General features: G+C 48.3%; 1 protein-coding gene across 1 annotated transcript in view; it reads right to left on the bottom strand.

The window, feature by feature from the left end:
* LOC142585846 (fibroblast growth factor 9-like) overlaps positions 1 to 19420 on the bottom strand; it is a 123798-nt gene that overhangs the window by 10080 nt on the left and 94298 nt on the right. Inside the window, exon 2 of the mRNA XM_075696900.1 lies at positions 15084 to 15187. Within this exon, the coding sequence (XP_075553015.1) occupies positions 15084 to 15187 (104 nt within the window). The remainder of the gene's footprint in view (positions 1 to 15083; positions 15188 to 19420) is intronic.

The following is a 19420-nucleotide window of genomic DNA, read 5'->3' as shown; positions in this document are numbered from 1 at the left end:
CATATCTAACGATTCTCTTCACAAGAGCGTTACACAACAGCAGGGACATCTGCCCACACGCTGCGCCAAGTTCTACTTTTTCCCACGATTTCTGCTTCTCAGCACAGGGGACATAGCCGTAACCTGCAATAAATTCTTACTAGTTGGTCGTCTTACTCTTCGCGTATACTCGTGTGTATTGCATTTCCTTTCCACGCGACAGAGTGGTCATGCAGGCTCGCACGAGGAAGTCCCGCTGTGACGTCTACTATACACGGCTTGTCGCTGACCGCATGGCGCATCCCCCTTTACTATTCGAGCGATTACTAATTTGTCTCGACGTGTCTTAGCGGGTAGTTTCGTTTGCTTCTACATAGTCCGAAGTGCGCAAACAGGTTTTCCGAATCGCCATTCTCGAGGCAGACAAACGGCTTAGCCTGTCCTAATGTCGATTCTTGCAGATAGTGCCAAAAGAAATCCGCTCGACTTTCCCGCCTTGGCGGGGGAAATGAGTTGGTCTCTGGGCCAGCAGCGTCTGATCCTTTTAAGCACGTGTTTTGAAACCGTATCCATTGTATGCAGTGCGTAGTCGGAGTGCACTACGCATAATAAAAATTTCACATTTCATTTTTTTTTTTCAAGGATTGAACTTTGTAAAGATAAAGCAGGGTATCCTCAGAAGGTTAGTTCACGAATGCAATAGTGAAACTGCATGGCGCTTTGAAACAAGGTGGCACACTTCAAACAAGGCTATAGTTAATAGCGCCTATCGTACTGTGGTAGAATCTCATACTTCCAGCTTGCACAGTGTCATGTGTCGTTCAGAAAGAGGAACAAAAATGCGACATTATCCGATATTAGGAATCTTCTCTTACACTTCTATTTTTCTGATAATGTGTTTCGAGATATATCCAGCCTCAAAGAGACCTCGCAAATTTGAATATTCGACTCAGAATCACTCTGTGCACGTTACCTGCACTTTGCTGTCCGCAATAAATGCCGGGTTTCCTTGACTTAGCATTTGAAGCGCTTGAAACAGCTTTATCTGTCGTATGGGATTCGACGTCGATGAGAAGAACGTTGTTTTCGCAGAGCACTCTTTATTTGCAACATAAAAAAAATCTGGGCCAAATACGTATACAACGACATAAAGCCATGGCTAATAACGAAGACAAAGAAGTTGGTACAACACATGTTCTTTGTAATATTTAGACACAAGCCCAAAGCCATGTTGTTTGTGACGTTATTTCGTTGCCTTGCAGGAGCACGCGCAGTAAGAAGTGCATACGACTCGTTTCTTCACTAGATTGCCGGTTGAATGTCAGTACTTGTGTTGTGTCTACGCCTTCGTCTTCAGGGCTGCTGAGCACGAGGTCGCGGGATCGAATCCCGGCCACGGCGGCCGCATTTCGATGGGGGTGAAATGCGAAAACACCCGTGTACTTAGATTTAGGTACACGTTAAAGAACCCCAGGTGGTCGAAATTTCCGGAGTCCTCCACTACGGCGTGCCTCATAATCAGAAAGTGGTTTTGGCACGTAAAACCACATAATTTAATTTTTTTCGTCTTAAGTGCATACGTGGTTATTATTATCCATGAATCGATACCAACTTGCCTAGTTTTCTATCATCTTCAGGCGCCGCCAACATTTATCTGTTGGCTTCATAGGGTTTTGACTGACAAAAAATCGGGCTCCATGGTACTCATTCTTCTCCTTTATCACAAATACATATTGCCTGTGTAAGCACTGGGCTTAGCACGATATATTCGATCTCGTACACTATTCTTTTTGTATTTCCCAAGAGCATGAAACCAGGATTTAAAAAAGAAAGTCTTATTCGCTGCATGAGAGTTTTCGCGCAAGTAAGTTTTTTTATTTAGAAGCTGCATGTGACAAACTCTTCAAAACCATTTGCTACGAGAAGCCGCTCGAGGCCTGCAATCGTTGTCGAATGTAAGAATTCTGAGCGGCGATATTTTCCACAGCAGCAACAGCACTGCAGTGGCTTTTCTGAACGTCACCTTGGAAACGCTAAGACTGCCAGTTTAGTTTTGATAGAACGCTGTGCTACGAGGCATGTCCCGGGGACCGGACCGGCGGACTCCGACAGGGCCAGTCTGGATTCGCTCTTGGCTTTTGCCGAAGACGCGCAGCTGCTAGTATGGCTTTGAATGCCCTTTCCTAATCCACCTAATAGGCCTTCGAGCCGACCCTTAACAAAAACATTTGAGCCATAATCAGCAGTGACAACTGTGAAGCTTCGTGCCGTAGGGGGTACATGATGGGGACCGAATACTTATATGCAGTGCACTCGGGCAGTTTTTACGAGTTCGTTTTTCTGTTGATCATTTAGGGTACGCGAGGTGGGAGCGCGATTACATAGATAAGCCAAGTTAAGCCAGGATAAGCCAGCCAACTACCGTTAAATGCGATTACATTTTATCCCTACACTTCTTCACGAATGCGCCGGAACAGAGAAAAAAGAAGGCAAAATATGATGAAGAGAAGAAGGGAATAGAATAAAAGAATGAACAAGCAAGATAAACATAAATTAAAGAAGACAATGAGAAAAGGAGCATTTCTAAAAAGGACGCGACAATCTCAGGACCTAATCCTCAGGACATAGACATAACCTCGACAAATCACCGGCAGACCGGGTGGTCGCAGGCGGGCGCGCCATCATCGCTCTTTTTCTCTGCGCGGTAACTTGGGAACTTTGCGATTTCTTCTTTCTTTTCGGCGTTTCGCTTTCTCCGTACCAGTTTAGAGAATCGGAGCGAATGAAAGAGGGGAATCAGGAAGCATCGAAAAGGGCGGCAGGGGGAACGCTGGCGGGCACGCAGCAGCTTGCCCTCGCCGTTCGTCGGTTGCCCGCATGCGCGGGCTGTTTACCTACAGCGCAGGCGACGGCTGCAGTGTATGCGGCAGCCGTCAGCGAGGGCAACTGTGTAGCTGCCAATGCCACGCGGGGGGGCCTCCCCCTGCGACAGTCGCGCGCCGTAGACAACAATGTCTGCGCGCGGCACACGTGCTCTGTCGCGACTCGGCTCTGGAGCCTCTTCCGCGTTCGCTCTCTCTTTCTCTCTCTCTCCTGCTCGGGGCACGGCGCCGGGACGGCACCCGAGCTCGGCGGCGTCGGCGGCGACAGAGACGCGACGGCGAAGGGGTGGAGCTCCGAGGCGGGACAGGTGGTCCGAGTCGGCGATAGAGCGGCGCACCACTCTCCGTGAGTGCGTTAAGTCAACGCCACCTAGGTTAAGCGCATTGTCAAAAGAGACTGGGAGTGTCGGAGAATATTCGGTGGTTGCGATGAACAGGACAAGAACGCTTCATTGCATGTGTGTGTCCGCGCATGCTGTGAACTTCTCTCCTTTCTTTAATCTTTCAGTCCCCCTTTCCAAGAGCAGGGTAGCCAACTGAGCTCAGTCTGGTAAACCTCCCTGCCTTTTCCTTATCATCTCTCTCTCTCTCTCTCTCTCTCTCTCTCTCTCTCTCTCTCTCTCTCTCTCTCTCTCTCTCTCTCTCTCTCTCTCTCTCAGTGCTAGGGAAAGCAAGAAACAAACACGATCGCCGACCTAGAATTGAATGCTTCTATTGTTGGGGACGAGAGCAAACTTATGACGAATTTTACCAGGACCCTTTTCCCAATTTGCAAGAGTGCTGCTCCGCATTGCATACGTATTAGTCCAACTTTTAGCGGTACCGGCCATCGTTCACGTGAAGACGAAGTACTCGCTGCACAGGCTGTGGCTCGTAGAGCCACCCACACATTAAAAAAAATGTTTTTGAGACAAGCAAACTATGCCCGCACGCGCTGGATGCAAAAACGATTGCGATATCAGCAAGCAAACTTCCTCGCGAATCCAGTGACCGGCGTCCCTGTCCTCGTGCTGCATGACATGAGTGACCAAAGACCCCAGACACTTGGCGCACAGAACCCTAAAGCTTGATGGTTTGATCTTTGCTTAATCAGTGCTACTCCTACTCAATCTACGGTTTATGTATAACAGTAATAATAAAAAAGGAAATTTATGTAATAACTGTAAATGAAAACGACCGCATGCTTCCTAGTCAACTCTTTTCTAACGCTGTACTTCTTCATTGCTGTCATCTGTGCTGTTTTTTCTCACAGAATGTCATTAACTGTGTCATTAACTCGCTCGAATAGGCAGAGGCTGACAGTGGGCTCGAGCGTCCCGAAGATCATGACTACGCCTACGAGCAGGCAGAGCGGCAAAGCTTTAAAGTCTGATGGAGAAGCATCACGGTTAAGTTGCGCGTCGCCTTTTTTTTTATTTTAACAACCATCGCAATAGCCGAAACCCATTCAAATTAAACGCCGCGCTGACGACAGCACGATGTTCGTCAGATAGCGCCGGGCACTGCGAATTAACAATGAATACTAGCTTTCATAACAAGTGAGTTTTATCACTACGAATATTTATGCTGCACTGTAAGACAGCTTATCACGAGAAGAAGCCTGACTAAAGGCTGCAAACTAAAATAAAGCAATAGCTCAGACCTAGCGAAAGCAACTTCCACAGTGATTGACCTGTGCGTTACGACGCAGCCCAATCTCTTAAAAAAACAATTTTCACAGCTCCCAGAAGAAGAAAAGAAAGTTGTGCGATAAAATAAACAGATGTATCAAGTTAATTACCCAGATAAAAATATTGTACGTGTCACTATCATAAAACATACCATAAGAAGCCAACAAACAACGACACCAAGGACAACACAGGGGAAATTACTTGTACTTACTAATCGAAATAAAGAAATTAGAAATTAATGGAATTGAAAGTGGATGAAAAACAACTTGCCGCAGGTGGGGAACGAGCCCACGTCTTCGCATTACGAGTGCGATGCTCTACCAGTTGAGCTACAGGGAACATGAGATTAGTAACTGGTCATGCACAGATGAAAACGCTATCAGACCAGTTGAGCTGCGCTCTGGCAATAAGCCAGCTTTCAGAATTTCCATTCACCAGTCGCGCTTAAAATTTAAGCAAGCGCACAGACGAGGAGATAAGGAAGACAGGCGAATGCATAGCGTCAGTGCCAACAACAGGCGCCGGCCGCACCGACTGATAGCATGGTTACGTTGGCTATGTAGGCAGTCCACAGCTCGCGGCTTCCGCTCAAGTGCCACTAGCACAATGGTTCTCTTAGTTTCTGGAAGTGCGGGCGCTTTTTCACGACGGCGTAAACGCCTTGAGAGCTAGGAATGCCGGTCTTAACGAGAAGACAAAGGACCCTAAAAATTACTAAACTGGGACGCGGAGCAACGACTGTTTCACACGCAAGGTAAGCATGTGTCTTCCCATGGTTTTGCGGCACTTAAATACGATCTATAATTTAGTATGTGAGACTTCTGAATGCCTCAGTGACTGCGCACGCAGCGAATGACATTAAGGACACGAAAATAATAATAAAAAAGGCCTAACCTCTAAGCGCGTGTGTGAGACAGAAAACAATCGGATTTCTTGGAAGGGAACGGCGCATTTGGCCTGGGCAATCATGCGCCGACCGGTGCTGGCCCCGAATCGGCGACCCACGGCCAAATTGTGATATCGTAAGACTCGAGCTCACTATATGATTTCCGTGGTAAAGCTGGAATTCTTTCATCTGCTTTCATTTACGCAAAGTAGAAGAGGCAGGAACGTGGAATATGCTATAGAGCCCGTATCATCGCAGGAAACAGTCGTAAACATAACCGCATGCTTGTACGGCAAGCTAACAAAAACATATACACACAAACTAACGCGGAACGGGGAGTCATAAAAACTGCATGGGCAGACGCAACGCCGGAGCCTAAGCTAGCACTTTCTTCTCTGGCTCGGCAAACAGTCGCGAAGTAAACGTTTGCGCTCTTCCACTTGGAAAAAAAAAAAGATGAAAAGAAATAAAAAGAAGCGGAGAGAAAGAAACGCTAACGTTGAGGGTTTAGGAGCTACTTTCGGCTGAAATGTGGGCGCGGTAACGTAGTTAGCAGAGCCCGGCCAGGCGGCCTAAATGGATGCCTCGTGTACTGAACGTTTCCTCGACACAGACATTTCTCGGCGCGTTCTTTTCTTCTGGGGATTTCTGGCCGCTTTGAGCTTGTTTCCGTCTCGCCTATGTCTTTGGCCCAGTAACTGAGGTGAATCAGGTTTGCAGACGGCGCCATGCCCTCCGAGAATGAAGACAAGCAAAGATGGGATAAGAGAAGTAAGAATGGAAAATGCAAGTAGTGTAGTGCTTTGCAGGCAAGGATCGATCCGGCCGAGGTCAACGTCCTTTTGGACAGGAGGGTTACAATGTAATCGTTGTGGTGAAGCAGGGAGAGGGAGTGTGCGCGGAGCAGATACTCCCCCCGCAGTGTCGTAGTTGGCGCGAGGCATATCAAAGAGCAAGCACGAGCACTGCCAACTTCCGGGGAGGAAACCCCTTGTATCGCCACGCCCGCTGCATTAGTGAGCACTTCCGTGTCATACCGAAGTATTTGCGGTATTGACAGAGGCAGTTTCAGAGTTCATGTTTTCAGCTTATGGGATTTAAGGAAAGTCTGTTTGGTTATAGTAGGTTTTGATGAACTAATAATAATAAAGGCTAGATGGACATGATATGCATGTTTGCCACATAGAGCTTTGTTCATAGGTTTTTTCTTTGTCTATACTAAATTGCTATGAGTGTTCGCGAAGCTCTCCTAAGAGAGACAGAAGAAAGGGGAAAGGCAGGGAGGTTAACCCGGATGAGTAGATCCGGTTTGCTGCCCTACGCTGGGGAGAGAGAGGAGATGTCCCAAGACGGCCTATAGTTAGTTCTGTCAGGAGAAAAGCTATCAGCAAATTGTAGATAGCTGGTATATATAAGTGGGTACATATATAATCTTCGTTTTTGTTGTCTGTCGTGTTAACGTGCCTGACAGAATGTTTTTTTTTTTTTACACTTTTCGCTGTGATGAAGGAGAAAAGTATTTATGCTAAAAATTGAATACGATACAGCGTTTACCAGAAATAATTGTAACAATATACCTTATCATAAACATGCAGCCTTGCTTTTAAATCGCCAGCATATTATATAGCTGAAATAGAAAGGTGGTGTGCGTTCCCAGAGAGCTATACATGTTGCGGACTGCCGCAAGCGCTGGGTTCTGAGAGCGTCCCTACCCAAGGTTCTCATTTTTGGTCACTCAGCGCTTTGCCAGGAGCATCTCATGCATCTAACGCCGGGAAAATATCATGCGTTCCCCCATGCGAACAGGATTTCCCATTACTGTCACTGCAATGTTTGTGAACCGCTTGAACACATGAAGATCGAGAAGGAAGGAAAGGCCGGGAGGCTTATTTGACTTTGTCCAGTTTGCTGCCCTGCAAGTGGGAAGGAGAATGTGAGAGTGAAAAAAAAAGAGAGAGAGACATGAGTCCTGATGACACTTTCACACGCACCAAGCCAGGTGCAGCCTATCTACGTATAGTCGGGCTCTCAACTCGAGCTCCTGTACAGTATCTGAAGAAATGAAAGAATTCGTTTAACTTATTACGCAATTAAGTATACGCTAGAGAGAGAAAGACGAAATGTGTGATTAAGTAAGAATAGGCCATAGTAGATGAAGGAAGAAGTGTACGGGTGGTTTCACAGAATATATATATATATCACTTTCGCCATAAGGGCGAAGCACTGAATGCGATAGCAACATGTTAAAATAATATTACACGAAGTGTGAGACTCGTAGCTGTAGTGTCAGTATGAATTGAAGTAAACGTAAGCTGCTAAAGTAAAAACGAGCTGTTGTACTACGGGTCCTCTGTTTGAATGCTGCCATCGGAGACTTTCAGTTATATATATTAATGAAAGCCAACGTCTTTCTTAAGCGACTTCACCAGCACTCTTCCGTATCGGGTATGTTTCCAACCCCTTTCCTAGGCCGATCCTGAAGGTATAGTGCGCAGTCTCGCCAACATTATTTTCAGGTTTGAGCTCTGTTATTGCTTCGCACTTTTAATATTTACGTCTGAGAAGATTTAAGACAAAAGGCATGCGCTGTCGGTGTTTTGCTTCGTGATATATTTGTTTGTGGGCTGCCATCATCAAAATTCTGAGGAATAATTTTGTCAAGAATGTGAGATCTGGTATGAACAACTTTAGTGATAGAATTGTGTGGCACTATAAACCGCATATACATGTCATACAGCATGGCATGGCATATGGCATCATCATCATCATCAGCCTAGTTACGCCCACTGCAGGGCAAAGGCCTCTCCCATACTTCTCCAACTACCCCGGTCATGTACTAATTGTGGCCATGTTGTCCCTGCAAACGTCTTAATGTCATCCGCCCACCTAACTTTCTGCCGCCCCCTGCTACGCATCCCTTCCCTTGGAATCCAGTCCGTAACCCTTAGTGACCATCGGTTATCTTCCCTCCTCATTACATGTCCGGCCCATGCCCATTTCTTTTTCTTGATTTCAACTAAGATGTCGTTGACCCGCGTTTGTTGCCTCACCCAATCTGCTCTTTTCTTATCCCTTAATGTCACACCCATCATTCTTCTTTCCATAGCTCGTTGCGTCGTCCTCAATTTCAGCAGAACCCTTTTCGTAAGTCTCCAGGTTTCTGCCCCATATGTGAGTACTGGTAACACACAGCTGTTATACACTTTCCTTTTGAGGGATAGTGGCATCCTGCTGTTCATGATTTGAGAATGCCTGCCAAACGCACCCCAGCCCATTCTTATTCTTCTGGTTATTTCAGTCTCATGATCCGGATCCGTGGTCACTACCTGCCCTAAGTAGATGTAGTCCCTTACCCCTTCCAGTGCTTCGCTACCTATCGTAAACTGCTGTTCTCTTCCGAGCCTGTTAAACATTACTTTAGTTTTCTGCAGATTAATTTTCAGACCCACCCTTCTGCTTTGCCTCTCCAGGTCAGTGAGCATGCATTGCAATTGGTCTCCTGAGTTACTAAGCAAGGCAATATCATCAGCGAATCGCAAGTTGCTAAGGTATTCTCCATCAACTTTTATCCCCAATTCTTCCCACTCCAGGCCTCTGAATACCTCCTGTAAACATGCTGTGAATAGCATTGGAGATATCGTATCTCCCTGTCTGACGCCTTTCTTTATAGGGATTTTGTTGCTTTCTTTGTGGAGGACTACGGTGGCTGTGGAGCCGCTATAGATATCTTCCAGTATCTTTACATATGGCTCATCTACACCCTGATTCCGTAATGCCTCCATGACTGCTGAGGTTTCGACTGAATCAAACGCTTTCTCGTAATCAATGAAAGCTATATATAACGGTTGGTTATATTCTGCACATTTCTCTATCACTTGATTGATAGTGTGAATATGGTCTATTGTTGAGTAGCCTTTACGGAATCCTGCCTGGTCCTTTGGTTGACAGAAGTCTAAGGTGTTCCTGATTCTATTTGCGATTACCTTAGTAAATACTTTGTAGGCAACGGACAGTAAGCTGATCGGTCTATAATTTTTCAAGTCTTTGGCGTCCCCTTTCTTATGGATTAGGATTATGTTAGCGTTCTTCCAAGATTCCGGTACGCTCGAGGTTATGAGGCATTGCGTATACAGGGTGGCCAGTTTCTCTAGAACAATCTGACCACCATCCTTCAACAAATCTGCTGTTACCTGATCCTCACCAGCTGCCTTCCCCCTTTGCATAGCTCCTAAGGCTTTCTTTACTTCTTCTGGCGTTACCTGTGGGATTTCGAATTCCTCTAGGCTATTCTCTCTTCCACTATCGTCGTGGGTGCCACTGGTACTATATAAATCTCTATAGAACTCCTCAGCCACTTGAACTATCTCATCCATATCAGTAACGATATTGCCGGCTTTGTCTCTTAACGCACACATCTGATTCTTGCCTATTCCTAGTTTCTTCTTCACTGTTTTTAGGCTTCCTCCGTTCCTGAGAGCCTGTTCAATTCTATCCATATTATAGTTCCTGATGTCTGCTGTCTTACGCTTGTTGATTAACTTAGAAAGTTCTGCCAGTTCTATTCTAGCTGTAGGGTTAGAGGCTTTCATACATTGGCGTTTCTTGATCAGATCTTTCGTCTCCTGCGATAGCTTACTGGTTTCCTGTCTAACGGAGTTACCACCGACTTCTATTGCGCACTCCTTAATGGTTCCCATGAGATAGTCGTTCATTGCTTCAACACTAAGGTCCTCTTCCTGAGTTAAAGCCGAATACCTGTTCTGTAGCTTGATCCGGAATTCCTCTAGTTTCCCTCTTACCGCTAACTCATTGATTGGCTTCTTGTGTACCAGTTTCTTCCGTTCCCTCCTCAAGTCTAGGCTAATTCGAGTTCTTACCATCCTATGGTCACTGCAGCGTACCTTGCCGAGTACGTCTACATCTTGTATGATGCCAGGGTTCGCGCAGAGTATGAAGTCGATTTCATTTCTAGTCTCACCATTCGGGCTCCTCCACGTCCACTTTCGACTAACCCGCTTGCGGAAAAAGGTGTTCATTATCCGCATATTATTCTGTTCTGCAAACTCTACTAATAATTCTCCTCTGCTATTCCTAGAGCCTATGCCATATTCCCCCACTGACTTGTCTCCAGCCTGCTTCTTGCCTACCCTGGCATTGAAGTCGCCCATCAGTATAGTGTATTTTGTTTTGACTTTACCCATCGCCGATTCCACGTCTTCATAAAAGCTTTCGACTTCCTGGTCATCATGACTGCATGTAGGGGCATAGACTTGTACCACCTTCAATTTGTACCTCTTATTAAGTTTCACAACAAGACCTGCCACCCTCTCGTTAATGCTATAGAATTCCTGTATGTTGCCAGCTATTTCCTTATTAATCAGGAATCCGACTCCTAGTTCTCGTCTCTCCGCTAAGCCCCTGTAACACAGTACATGCCCGCTTTTTAGCACTGTATATGCTTCTTTTGTCCTCCTAACCTCACTGAGCCCTATTATATCCCATTTACTACCCTCTAATTCCTCCAATAACACTGCTAGACTCGCCTCACTAGATAGCGTTCTAACGTTAAACGTTGCCAGGTTCAGATTCCAATGGCGGCCTGTCCGGAGCCAGGTATTCTTAGCACCCTCTGCAGCGTTACATTGAAATTACTGACATTGAAATTGCTGATGCAGCGGAAAGCATTGCACCGGATGCACATATATAGAACTGTGTATGTTGAGCGAGATAAGAGCTGCACTATAGGCATCGCAGGCAGTTATAACTGGAGGAAAACTTGGCAAGTGCGCCTCGAATGATAAATTGTTTTGTCTAAAACCGAAACAGCGCGAATTGGTAGGCTGCATGAAAGAGAGACATTCTTATTGAATGACAGGAAGTTATTCGGCATATATCTGGCGATCACTCAGGAAATGGTTGTTGTGGAACGACGAGTCGGTTCTGATGTACTTCGCTATAAAAACGCGCGAGATAGTGTCGAGCAGCCTATATTGGCTTTTGTGTGTGTATATATATATCAATTCTAAATATTGTAAGGCAGTTTGTCGTGTGCGTATCATGGACACGCATGCTTATATCGCCTTCCGTTTCCCTACCACGGTTGCGCTTTAAAACCAACAGCGCGCGCATGCGATCCCATAGATGAGATGAATACATATATATAGAAAAGTATCAGTCATAGCTCTCGTAGTATAGCCTTCTGAGCCGTTTCCCTTTTCTTTTTCTTCTCTTTGTTTTTTCTTTGAAAGAAGTCCTATTAGGGTTATTATAATTACACGAAGGTATTTCGCCCTCGCCAGCAGCAGTACTTGAGATAGCTATTCCGGCGGCTAGCTTCCCACGCTATGCGTGGCGCCCCCGCACCTGTTTAAGCTTTTTCCTAGACGCTAGAGCTACACAATATCCGCGCAACCTTGAGCGATCGGAAAGCGCGTTTTCCACCCTGGGCCGACGGAGAGGGGAGATTTCGTTCCGGCCGCGAAGCTCTCTACATCTCAGTAAGGTGCCTCGCGGTGGTCTCGTGCTGAAGGTGCCCTCTCGGTGAGCGCATATTTCCCCCCTCATCTTTTAAGAGATTCAATACATACAAGCATTTGTCTCGCAAACCAGATTTATTTCAAGGGAATTTCCCACGTCTCAATAATTTCTCTCGTCGTATACGAGTGCTGATTGCCGTGTTATAGTTTGTTAACGAAGCTTCCCCTCAAGTCTAAATATTTTAAGGCAGTTTTCCTAGTGTATAAAGCCGCTCGAGTTCACGCTGCTCCTCTGGCGGCCATTTTTTCAAAGAAATTATGCCTTCCAACCACTCAGAATCAGCAAAAATCGACTGCCGCGGACAACATCAGTCCCTTTCCACATAAGTATGAGGCTCGGAGTAGGAGCTTTGGCGCTTGAAAGTAACCGTTGGCTTGACGAACCAACCGACTGAGCTACCTTTCCGGGCAACATTGAAGGATCACGAGTTCAAATCACATGTTATGTTCCTTTTTTCTTCCTTTTTTTTCTTTTTCTTTTAATGTATTTTCCTTCCTTTTATCACTGTACGGAAACCCTCCTAAAAAAAAAATTATATATCCTCAATTATGTGTGGCCACACATGTGCAGGTCATAAATACCAGGTTCTCTAGCCGAGTGCCATCCATGCGGTATAACCGAGCTCAGATTGGTCCACCTTGACTGATCAAATAGGGCACCACTGTAGGTTAAATGAGGTGTACAACTCCTGCGGGACCCGCCGTGGTTGCTCAGTGGTCATGGTGTTAGACTGCTGAGCACGAGGTCGCGGGATCGGACCCCGGCCACGGCGGCCGCATTTCGATGGGGGCGAAATGCGAAAACACCCGTGTACTTAGAATTAGGTGCACGTTAAAGAACCCCAGGTGGTCGAAATTTTCGGAGTCCTCCACTACGGCGTGCATAATCAGAAAGTGGTTTTGTCACGCAAAACACCATAATTCAATTTTTAATTTAACTCCTGCGGGGACGGTAGAGTATCCGTCTCCAGTGCAAGAGGACCGTGATTCAAATCCCGGTGCCGCGCAATTCTCCACCGGGAAATACAAAAAAAAACCGTGTGTTGGAGAAAATTGCACAAACAGGCCTGGAGTGCGGCCTGATCCCGGTGACCAGAACCGGTAACGCACTCTCTCACCAGAGCAGGATTGGCCACCCTGGTGCAGTACTTGGCCACAACCTCCTATATGAATACAACAATCAAACCCCGGCCCTCAGTCCCCAGCAGCCGCGAAGCAACTGACCACGGCGGCGGTCAGATCTGTAACGCGGCATATGGCATACATATACCTAAATATACGGAACCTCACGACGACGCCTATCGTAAATGATTGCTCGGAGTATCTATATAATTGCTATTTCAAAAATATGCGGCAACACAGTATAAAAGTGACAGATGTCGTCAGCCAATGAAGAGCGCGAAAAAGCACGTGTTCCCTCCGCGCCAGAACGATCGTCTGCTCAGTGCCAAGCGCTGCAGTCTTGTGCGCACGCCTGGTAGGTTTTATTGCGCTGTGCGACAGAGTAAGGAGCGCTACGCTGGAACGAAAAAGAAAGACAGCACGCTCTGCGGCGTGTAAGTAGGCGCACAGATTAAAGTGAATAGGAGCTCATTCGAAGTGCTCTGTGCATCGGGCCTCTCTGTGCCAAAAGCAGACGACGAAGATGACAAATCTGTAGCGCACGTTTCGCACCAATCCTTCGAGTCCTTTCGACGACTCGTCTGGGGCGTTGTCCGGCATCCGGGGCTGACTTCTTTCTCGCGAGCGTTCGTTCTTTTTTCTCGGCACAGCCCTTTGAAGGCACCGCCGCTCGGATGCGCAATCAGAGCCCGCAATAAGAAATAATGTAGTACGCGTCTGCGTTCCTGGCCCGTAGCCATTCCCGCCGCACGTGCTTCTGGCCGCCAAATATTATACGCGCCGGCGTGAAAAAGAAGCGGCGTTCCCCTTGACGCAACAGCCCGAGTTTCTTGATTGGCGTCCCGGTGAGTTTGCTGCGACACACGCGTGCGCGCTGCGCCGCGGGTGTCGGGCGTCTCACCCGCGTGCGAAGCTCTCGCGGCGTACTGCTCTGCTCTTTTTCATTTCCTCTTCAGCTTAGCCAGAGAAAAAGGAGTGTGTCTCTGTGTCGTCGATGCTAAGCCGCAACCAGTTTCGCCCATGGCTCTCGTCACGGCCGGGCAGATTCCGGCGTCGCCCTCATTCGATCGGCGCGGCTGTTGTTCGCAGCGACGCTTGTGTGTACACCTCGTGGAGTCGCGTGTCAATGCTCACTCGTGTGCGGTGACCTTGCCTTTGACGCCGTTTTTGACGTGAGTCACTTTCCTCGTCATAAATGACAGGGCCGCACCACTCCCAGCTCACACGCACAGTGTATACGTTGCGTCAACGTGAGGGCTCGTATTTTTTGTTGCTGTACGCATCCTTTCGCGGTGAGTGCGAGCGGCGCCTTCTGCACTCACTCACTCACTCACTCACTCACTCACTCACTCACTCACTCACTCACTCACTCACTCACTCACTCACTCACTCACTCACTCACTCACTCACTCACTCACTCACTCACTCACTCACTCACTCACTCACTCACTCACTCACTCACTCACTCACTCACTCACTCACTCACTCACTCACTCACTCACTCACTCACTCACTCACTCACTCACTCACTCACTCACTCACTCACTCACTCACTCACTCACTCACTCACTCACTCACTCACTCACTCACTCACTCACTCACTCACTCACTCACTCACTCACTCACTCACTCACTCACTCACTCACTCACTCACTCACTCACTCACTCACTCACTCACTCACTCACTCACTCACTCACTCACTCACTCACTCACTCACTCACTCACTCACTCACTCACTCACTCACTCACTCACTCACTCACTCACTCACTCACTCACTCACTCACCATATAGCAACTTCGGCATTCACTGAGCCAGCGACAACCTCACGGGCTCAGCCAATGTTCAACTCAATGTTTAGCTTCGTACGCTTATGCTTCTGCTACATATTTCTTTCCTTTACCTACCACGGGTTTGTTTACCAACTGCACAGATTTGCTTGAACAGTGAACTGGCACCGTGAGCGGAAACCTCGAGAGGCCGGTCATGAAAGCAAGAAAAGTACTCACTTGTCCAGAGAGCTGTCCCTTGCGGTTCATGCAGAGGTAGCGTTTGCTGGCGACTCCGCGAATACTGTACAGCTTCACCGCCACTGCGTTCATCTCCAGGACGGCTGCGAGGATAAGAAGAAACAATGGGTCAAGCACCAGTTCATGTTTTGTGTTTATTTGGTGGAAGTCATAGAACGACAAGTGCACCTTTATCGAGATGATACCAGACTGGGATATTTTGCTGATTGGCTCATCCAGATAGATTATGAGAACTCTCTTATTATCGTATTAGCTGTTGTGGAGGGCATATGTCTCTATCGTACAGTCATACAGACCCTACCTGAAGAAATAATGAGAAATTACACTTCTCAGTACGACTAACGTCTATGATATATAAGCACAGCCCTTTCGAGGAACTTGGTGATGGACTCTGGCGCCTCGCAATCGAAGCACATCACAATTAATGCTCCGACGCGACGTATACTTGCGCACTTATGCATGTTTGCTCTAAATATATAAACTCTGTAGCACGCTCAAAGAATAGATCAGGGTGTGGCAATAAAAACTAATTGGGGCCACCATAAATCACTTTTGAGACCTTGAAAGCAGGACAGACGTTATACGCACGCATTCACCGGATGATGACCTGCATTGAACCTCGTCTGATCAGCAAACTCAACCTTTCACGAGACGAAGGCTCCTTCGAAGCCTCCAGTTTACGGCTCAGTATTGCTGTTTTGCAAACGCTACCCCTCCCACCAAGAGCAGAGTAAAGAGCGGAGTCACGCTGGACGTCAGCAGTGGCGCAGCTTCGCCAAGCATTTTCTTTTTATTCTTCCCCACCACCCCAGTTTCCTTGGATAAGACAGCCGTGCTGGCACGGAGAAAGGGGAGTGTTTCATTAAAGCTCACTGAGCACCCAGCGTTCGAAGCCGGGGCCTTTTTCTTCTTTGTTTCGCGTGGCTCAGACGTCTGAACGCCCCGTCGCCTCCGCAACGCCACTTCCATCCGCTTCGCAAGGCACCGGTCATTTGTCACGGTGCGCCCGGATAGAGTTCGCCACGACCGAGGAGGCGCAGTTTAGCCGCCGCCGCCGCCGCCGCCGCGGCGGCGGGCTACGGCGTGTGTAATTAAATGCCACCGTGGCCCCCGCCACCACTGTGCCGCGGAAGAGAGCGATTGCGCCGGCGAGATTGTAGGTTGCACTCAAGCAGGTATGCATGCACGCACGGGGCGTGCGTGCGTGCGTGCGCGCAGCTTCCAGCGCGGCGCGCTCCCCCGTGGGCGCTGACGTCTTCATCAAATAAACGGACTTTTATCATGACAGGGTGGGGCACGATACGACGCCCCGTGCGTATAAGCGAGCGGTGCGTTCCCAAGCGCGGCGGAAGAGTTCAATGAGGGAGGTGATTGCACGCGCCCCGAGCGACGGCGGACACTTGGGAGGCAGACCGAGGGATGGGTTCGATCCCCCCGAGACCGTTCCGCTCCCCCCTTCTGCACCCGATGCCGCAGCGTCGCGGACGCAGCTGTCTTCTCGCTGTAGGATGGCAGAGAGGTTGAACGAACCCTCCTCATCGCTCCGTCGTCTCTATCTCGCGCACAAGCTTCTCGCATTCGGTAGTAACGACAATGACGAAACTGAGACCGCATTCGTAACGATATTTTAGGTCGCAAGCTGATCTGTCATTGCGAAGCATCATCGCAGTTCTCATCTCGTTCTCGGTCGTGATTGGCCGACGCCCATTGTTACAAACGCGCTTCTTGCTTCGGAGCGCTTTGGCGCACGAAGCCCACACGCCATTCCTGTCGTTGAGCACCGGTCGTTAGCATTGTGTCCACAGCGTCTGTGTGGCCACTGCAGTTTCCTCAGACTGCACGTATAAGAGCAATGTCTGCGCGACAAGACGTCTGTAGTCAAAAGGAGGTAATCATAATGACTTTTGCTTCTGGGCGGCACTCAACGCTAAGGCCGAACGACGGGCATCTCTCTGAGCAGCACTGGTAATTTCCTTCGCTGGCAGCGCGCACACAGGCTGTGTGTTGTTTCTACGGTCTCCGTGCATAAGGAAGCAGCCTTTCTACGCTCCCAGGCTGTTGCATCGCCGCGGGCTGACGTGAGCAAAATAGCGCTGACCGCATTTTAGATGAGAGCGACGTACTCTGTGCATACACGCACACCCAAGCAATGCCGCGACATCGTCCGGACACATTAGGCGCTCGTTAAGGCGGCGAAAAATGCCCGAGAGCGCCGATCATCGCTTTTTCCGGGCATCTCTCCTGTCGCAATTATGCGTCCCCGAGAGACGAGCTCCGCCGCGAACCGGTGGTGCCTGCTGCTCGTGCGGGGAATGCATGCATGCATGCGTGCGTGCGGGTGTCGTGATTAAGCGCGGACGGCCCGCCTTCCGCGCGATGCCGCCGACAAGTTGCTCGGGTCGTCGCGAAGTGCCGTGACTAACGGGTTAGCACTTGAGACGAGAATAATTAACGCCGGATCAAACCGTGAGGCGGTGAAGACGAGCCGAAGGCGTCGGGCTTGGCGGCGAAGATAGACGGTGCGCCGTGGCCGGCTGCGAGTGGGTGCCGCGTTGAATGCCGAGACGGATCCTGTTGCACGGTGTTTTGACAAATCCGATTACCGAGTGTCTCGTGCTCTCCGAGGGATCCTTTTTTTTTTTCTCTCGTTTCTGAATTCCTTTTCCATCTCCTAATGTTCTTCTGTTGTGACGCGCCGTGGTGGTTCACTGGATATATGACGTGGTGGTCCTGCTGAGCACGAGGTTGCGGGTTCGATTCCAGACTGCAGCGACACATTTCTAGTGGGGGCGGAGTGCAGGAACGCTTTAACGTGCACATTAACGAGCCACACATGGTCAGAATATAAGCGGAGAACTTCGCTACGGCGGGTCTCATAACCTTATCACTTTCTATCGTTAATATCAATCAATCAATCAATTCTTCCATTCCCCCGCCAATTATTAACCACTATATATATATATATATATATATATATATATATATATATATATATATATATATATATATATATATATATATATATATGTTATCGTGTCTTTTCAGACCGTTATGCGAAGAGAGCTTAAAAGAGTAAAAGAGCGATTACTACGAGCTATGAATGCGCAGAGAGCTACGAGATTCATTTGAGTAGTAGCGAGTTAAATGCATGAGAGACTCCACATAAGGAATAATTGCAATTATGCACTGTCTGCAGCAGTTCCATATACGGCCTTCATATAGGTCCGGCTAAATTAAAGAAAACCGCTCAGTTAACTGCGTCGTGGTATAATCGTGATCTCATACAACATAACGGTAATATATGTAATCAAACGTAAGAGACCCATGCTTTGTTACGTATCTTCTTTAGTCGTGAGCAATACATATATTTTATACGTATGGAGCTCAGGCTTGTATACTTTGCTATCCCTCTTAATAACACAGTATATAAGAATAATAGTTTTTCATCCCGTCCAGCATTCGCCGCTATAATTGTGTACTGCTAACGCGCAAGTTTAGTCGGCGCACAATAATAGTTAATTGGATGGGCTCCGTCAAGAGTTGTGTGCTCGCCGCATATTCTTAATCAACAGGATCGCGTATATATTGCGCCAGATAGAACCATCCCACGCCACAGAATACACGGCAGGAAAGGTAACGCCCAACCGTTCAAGCTTGGAGTGCCCACGCTGACGATGACCATGCCGTCTGGCCTCACGTGGCTATTACGGTCATCAATAAGCCATGTTGGTTTCGATACCACGCACACGCGCATGTGTAGTCGGCTGCAACACAGCTTTCTCGGAACCCGCGCCCGACACCTCCCCTCTGCTTCTTGTGTAATCAATTACACACTGCGAGAGCGCCGCGCGTAGCGTAACTGTGGGGGAGGGAAGCGCGTGCTTAGCGATGCGTGGCCGCGTGTCCCAATGACCCCATGCTGAGCACGGGAGAGGGAGCGCTAATTAAAAACGCGGCTCTCCGTCCGGAGGCGCGCTGTGCACCCTTTCCCTGTGCACGGTGTGTACACGAGCGAGCGGAGAGTGATCTATGCTAAAGCAAACGCAATTACCTGCAGTCCCGCTTCGTTTGACCCGTCCTTTGGAACGCCGTGCGCATTCTCTGTCAACTCGCTTCCAGTTCTCGTCCGTCGAGAACCCTCGAAAAGGAAAGCTAAAAGCAGTCGGTGAAGGCCGCGCTCTTGAGAGCTCGCTGGCTCGCCGTTGCCAAGCCACCGCACGCACGGTACGTGGAGCTGCGACGTTGCCGAAGCGCGAGTATCAGTGGCAGCAAGCTCGACGCACAGTGGATGCGATTGGAAGAAGCCGAGGGGAGGA

This window comes from Dermacentor variabilis, chromosome 6 (genome assembly GCF_050947875.1).
Source record: "Dermacentor variabilis isolate Ectoservices chromosome 6, ASM5094787v1, whole genome shotgun sequence".
Classification (NCBI taxonomy): Eukaryota; Metazoa; Arthropoda; class Arachnida; order Ixodida; family Ixodidae; genus Dermacentor; species Dermacentor variabilis.
Note: the sequence above shows the minus strand (reverse complement) of the source record. Positions and strands in the feature narration are given on the sequence as shown.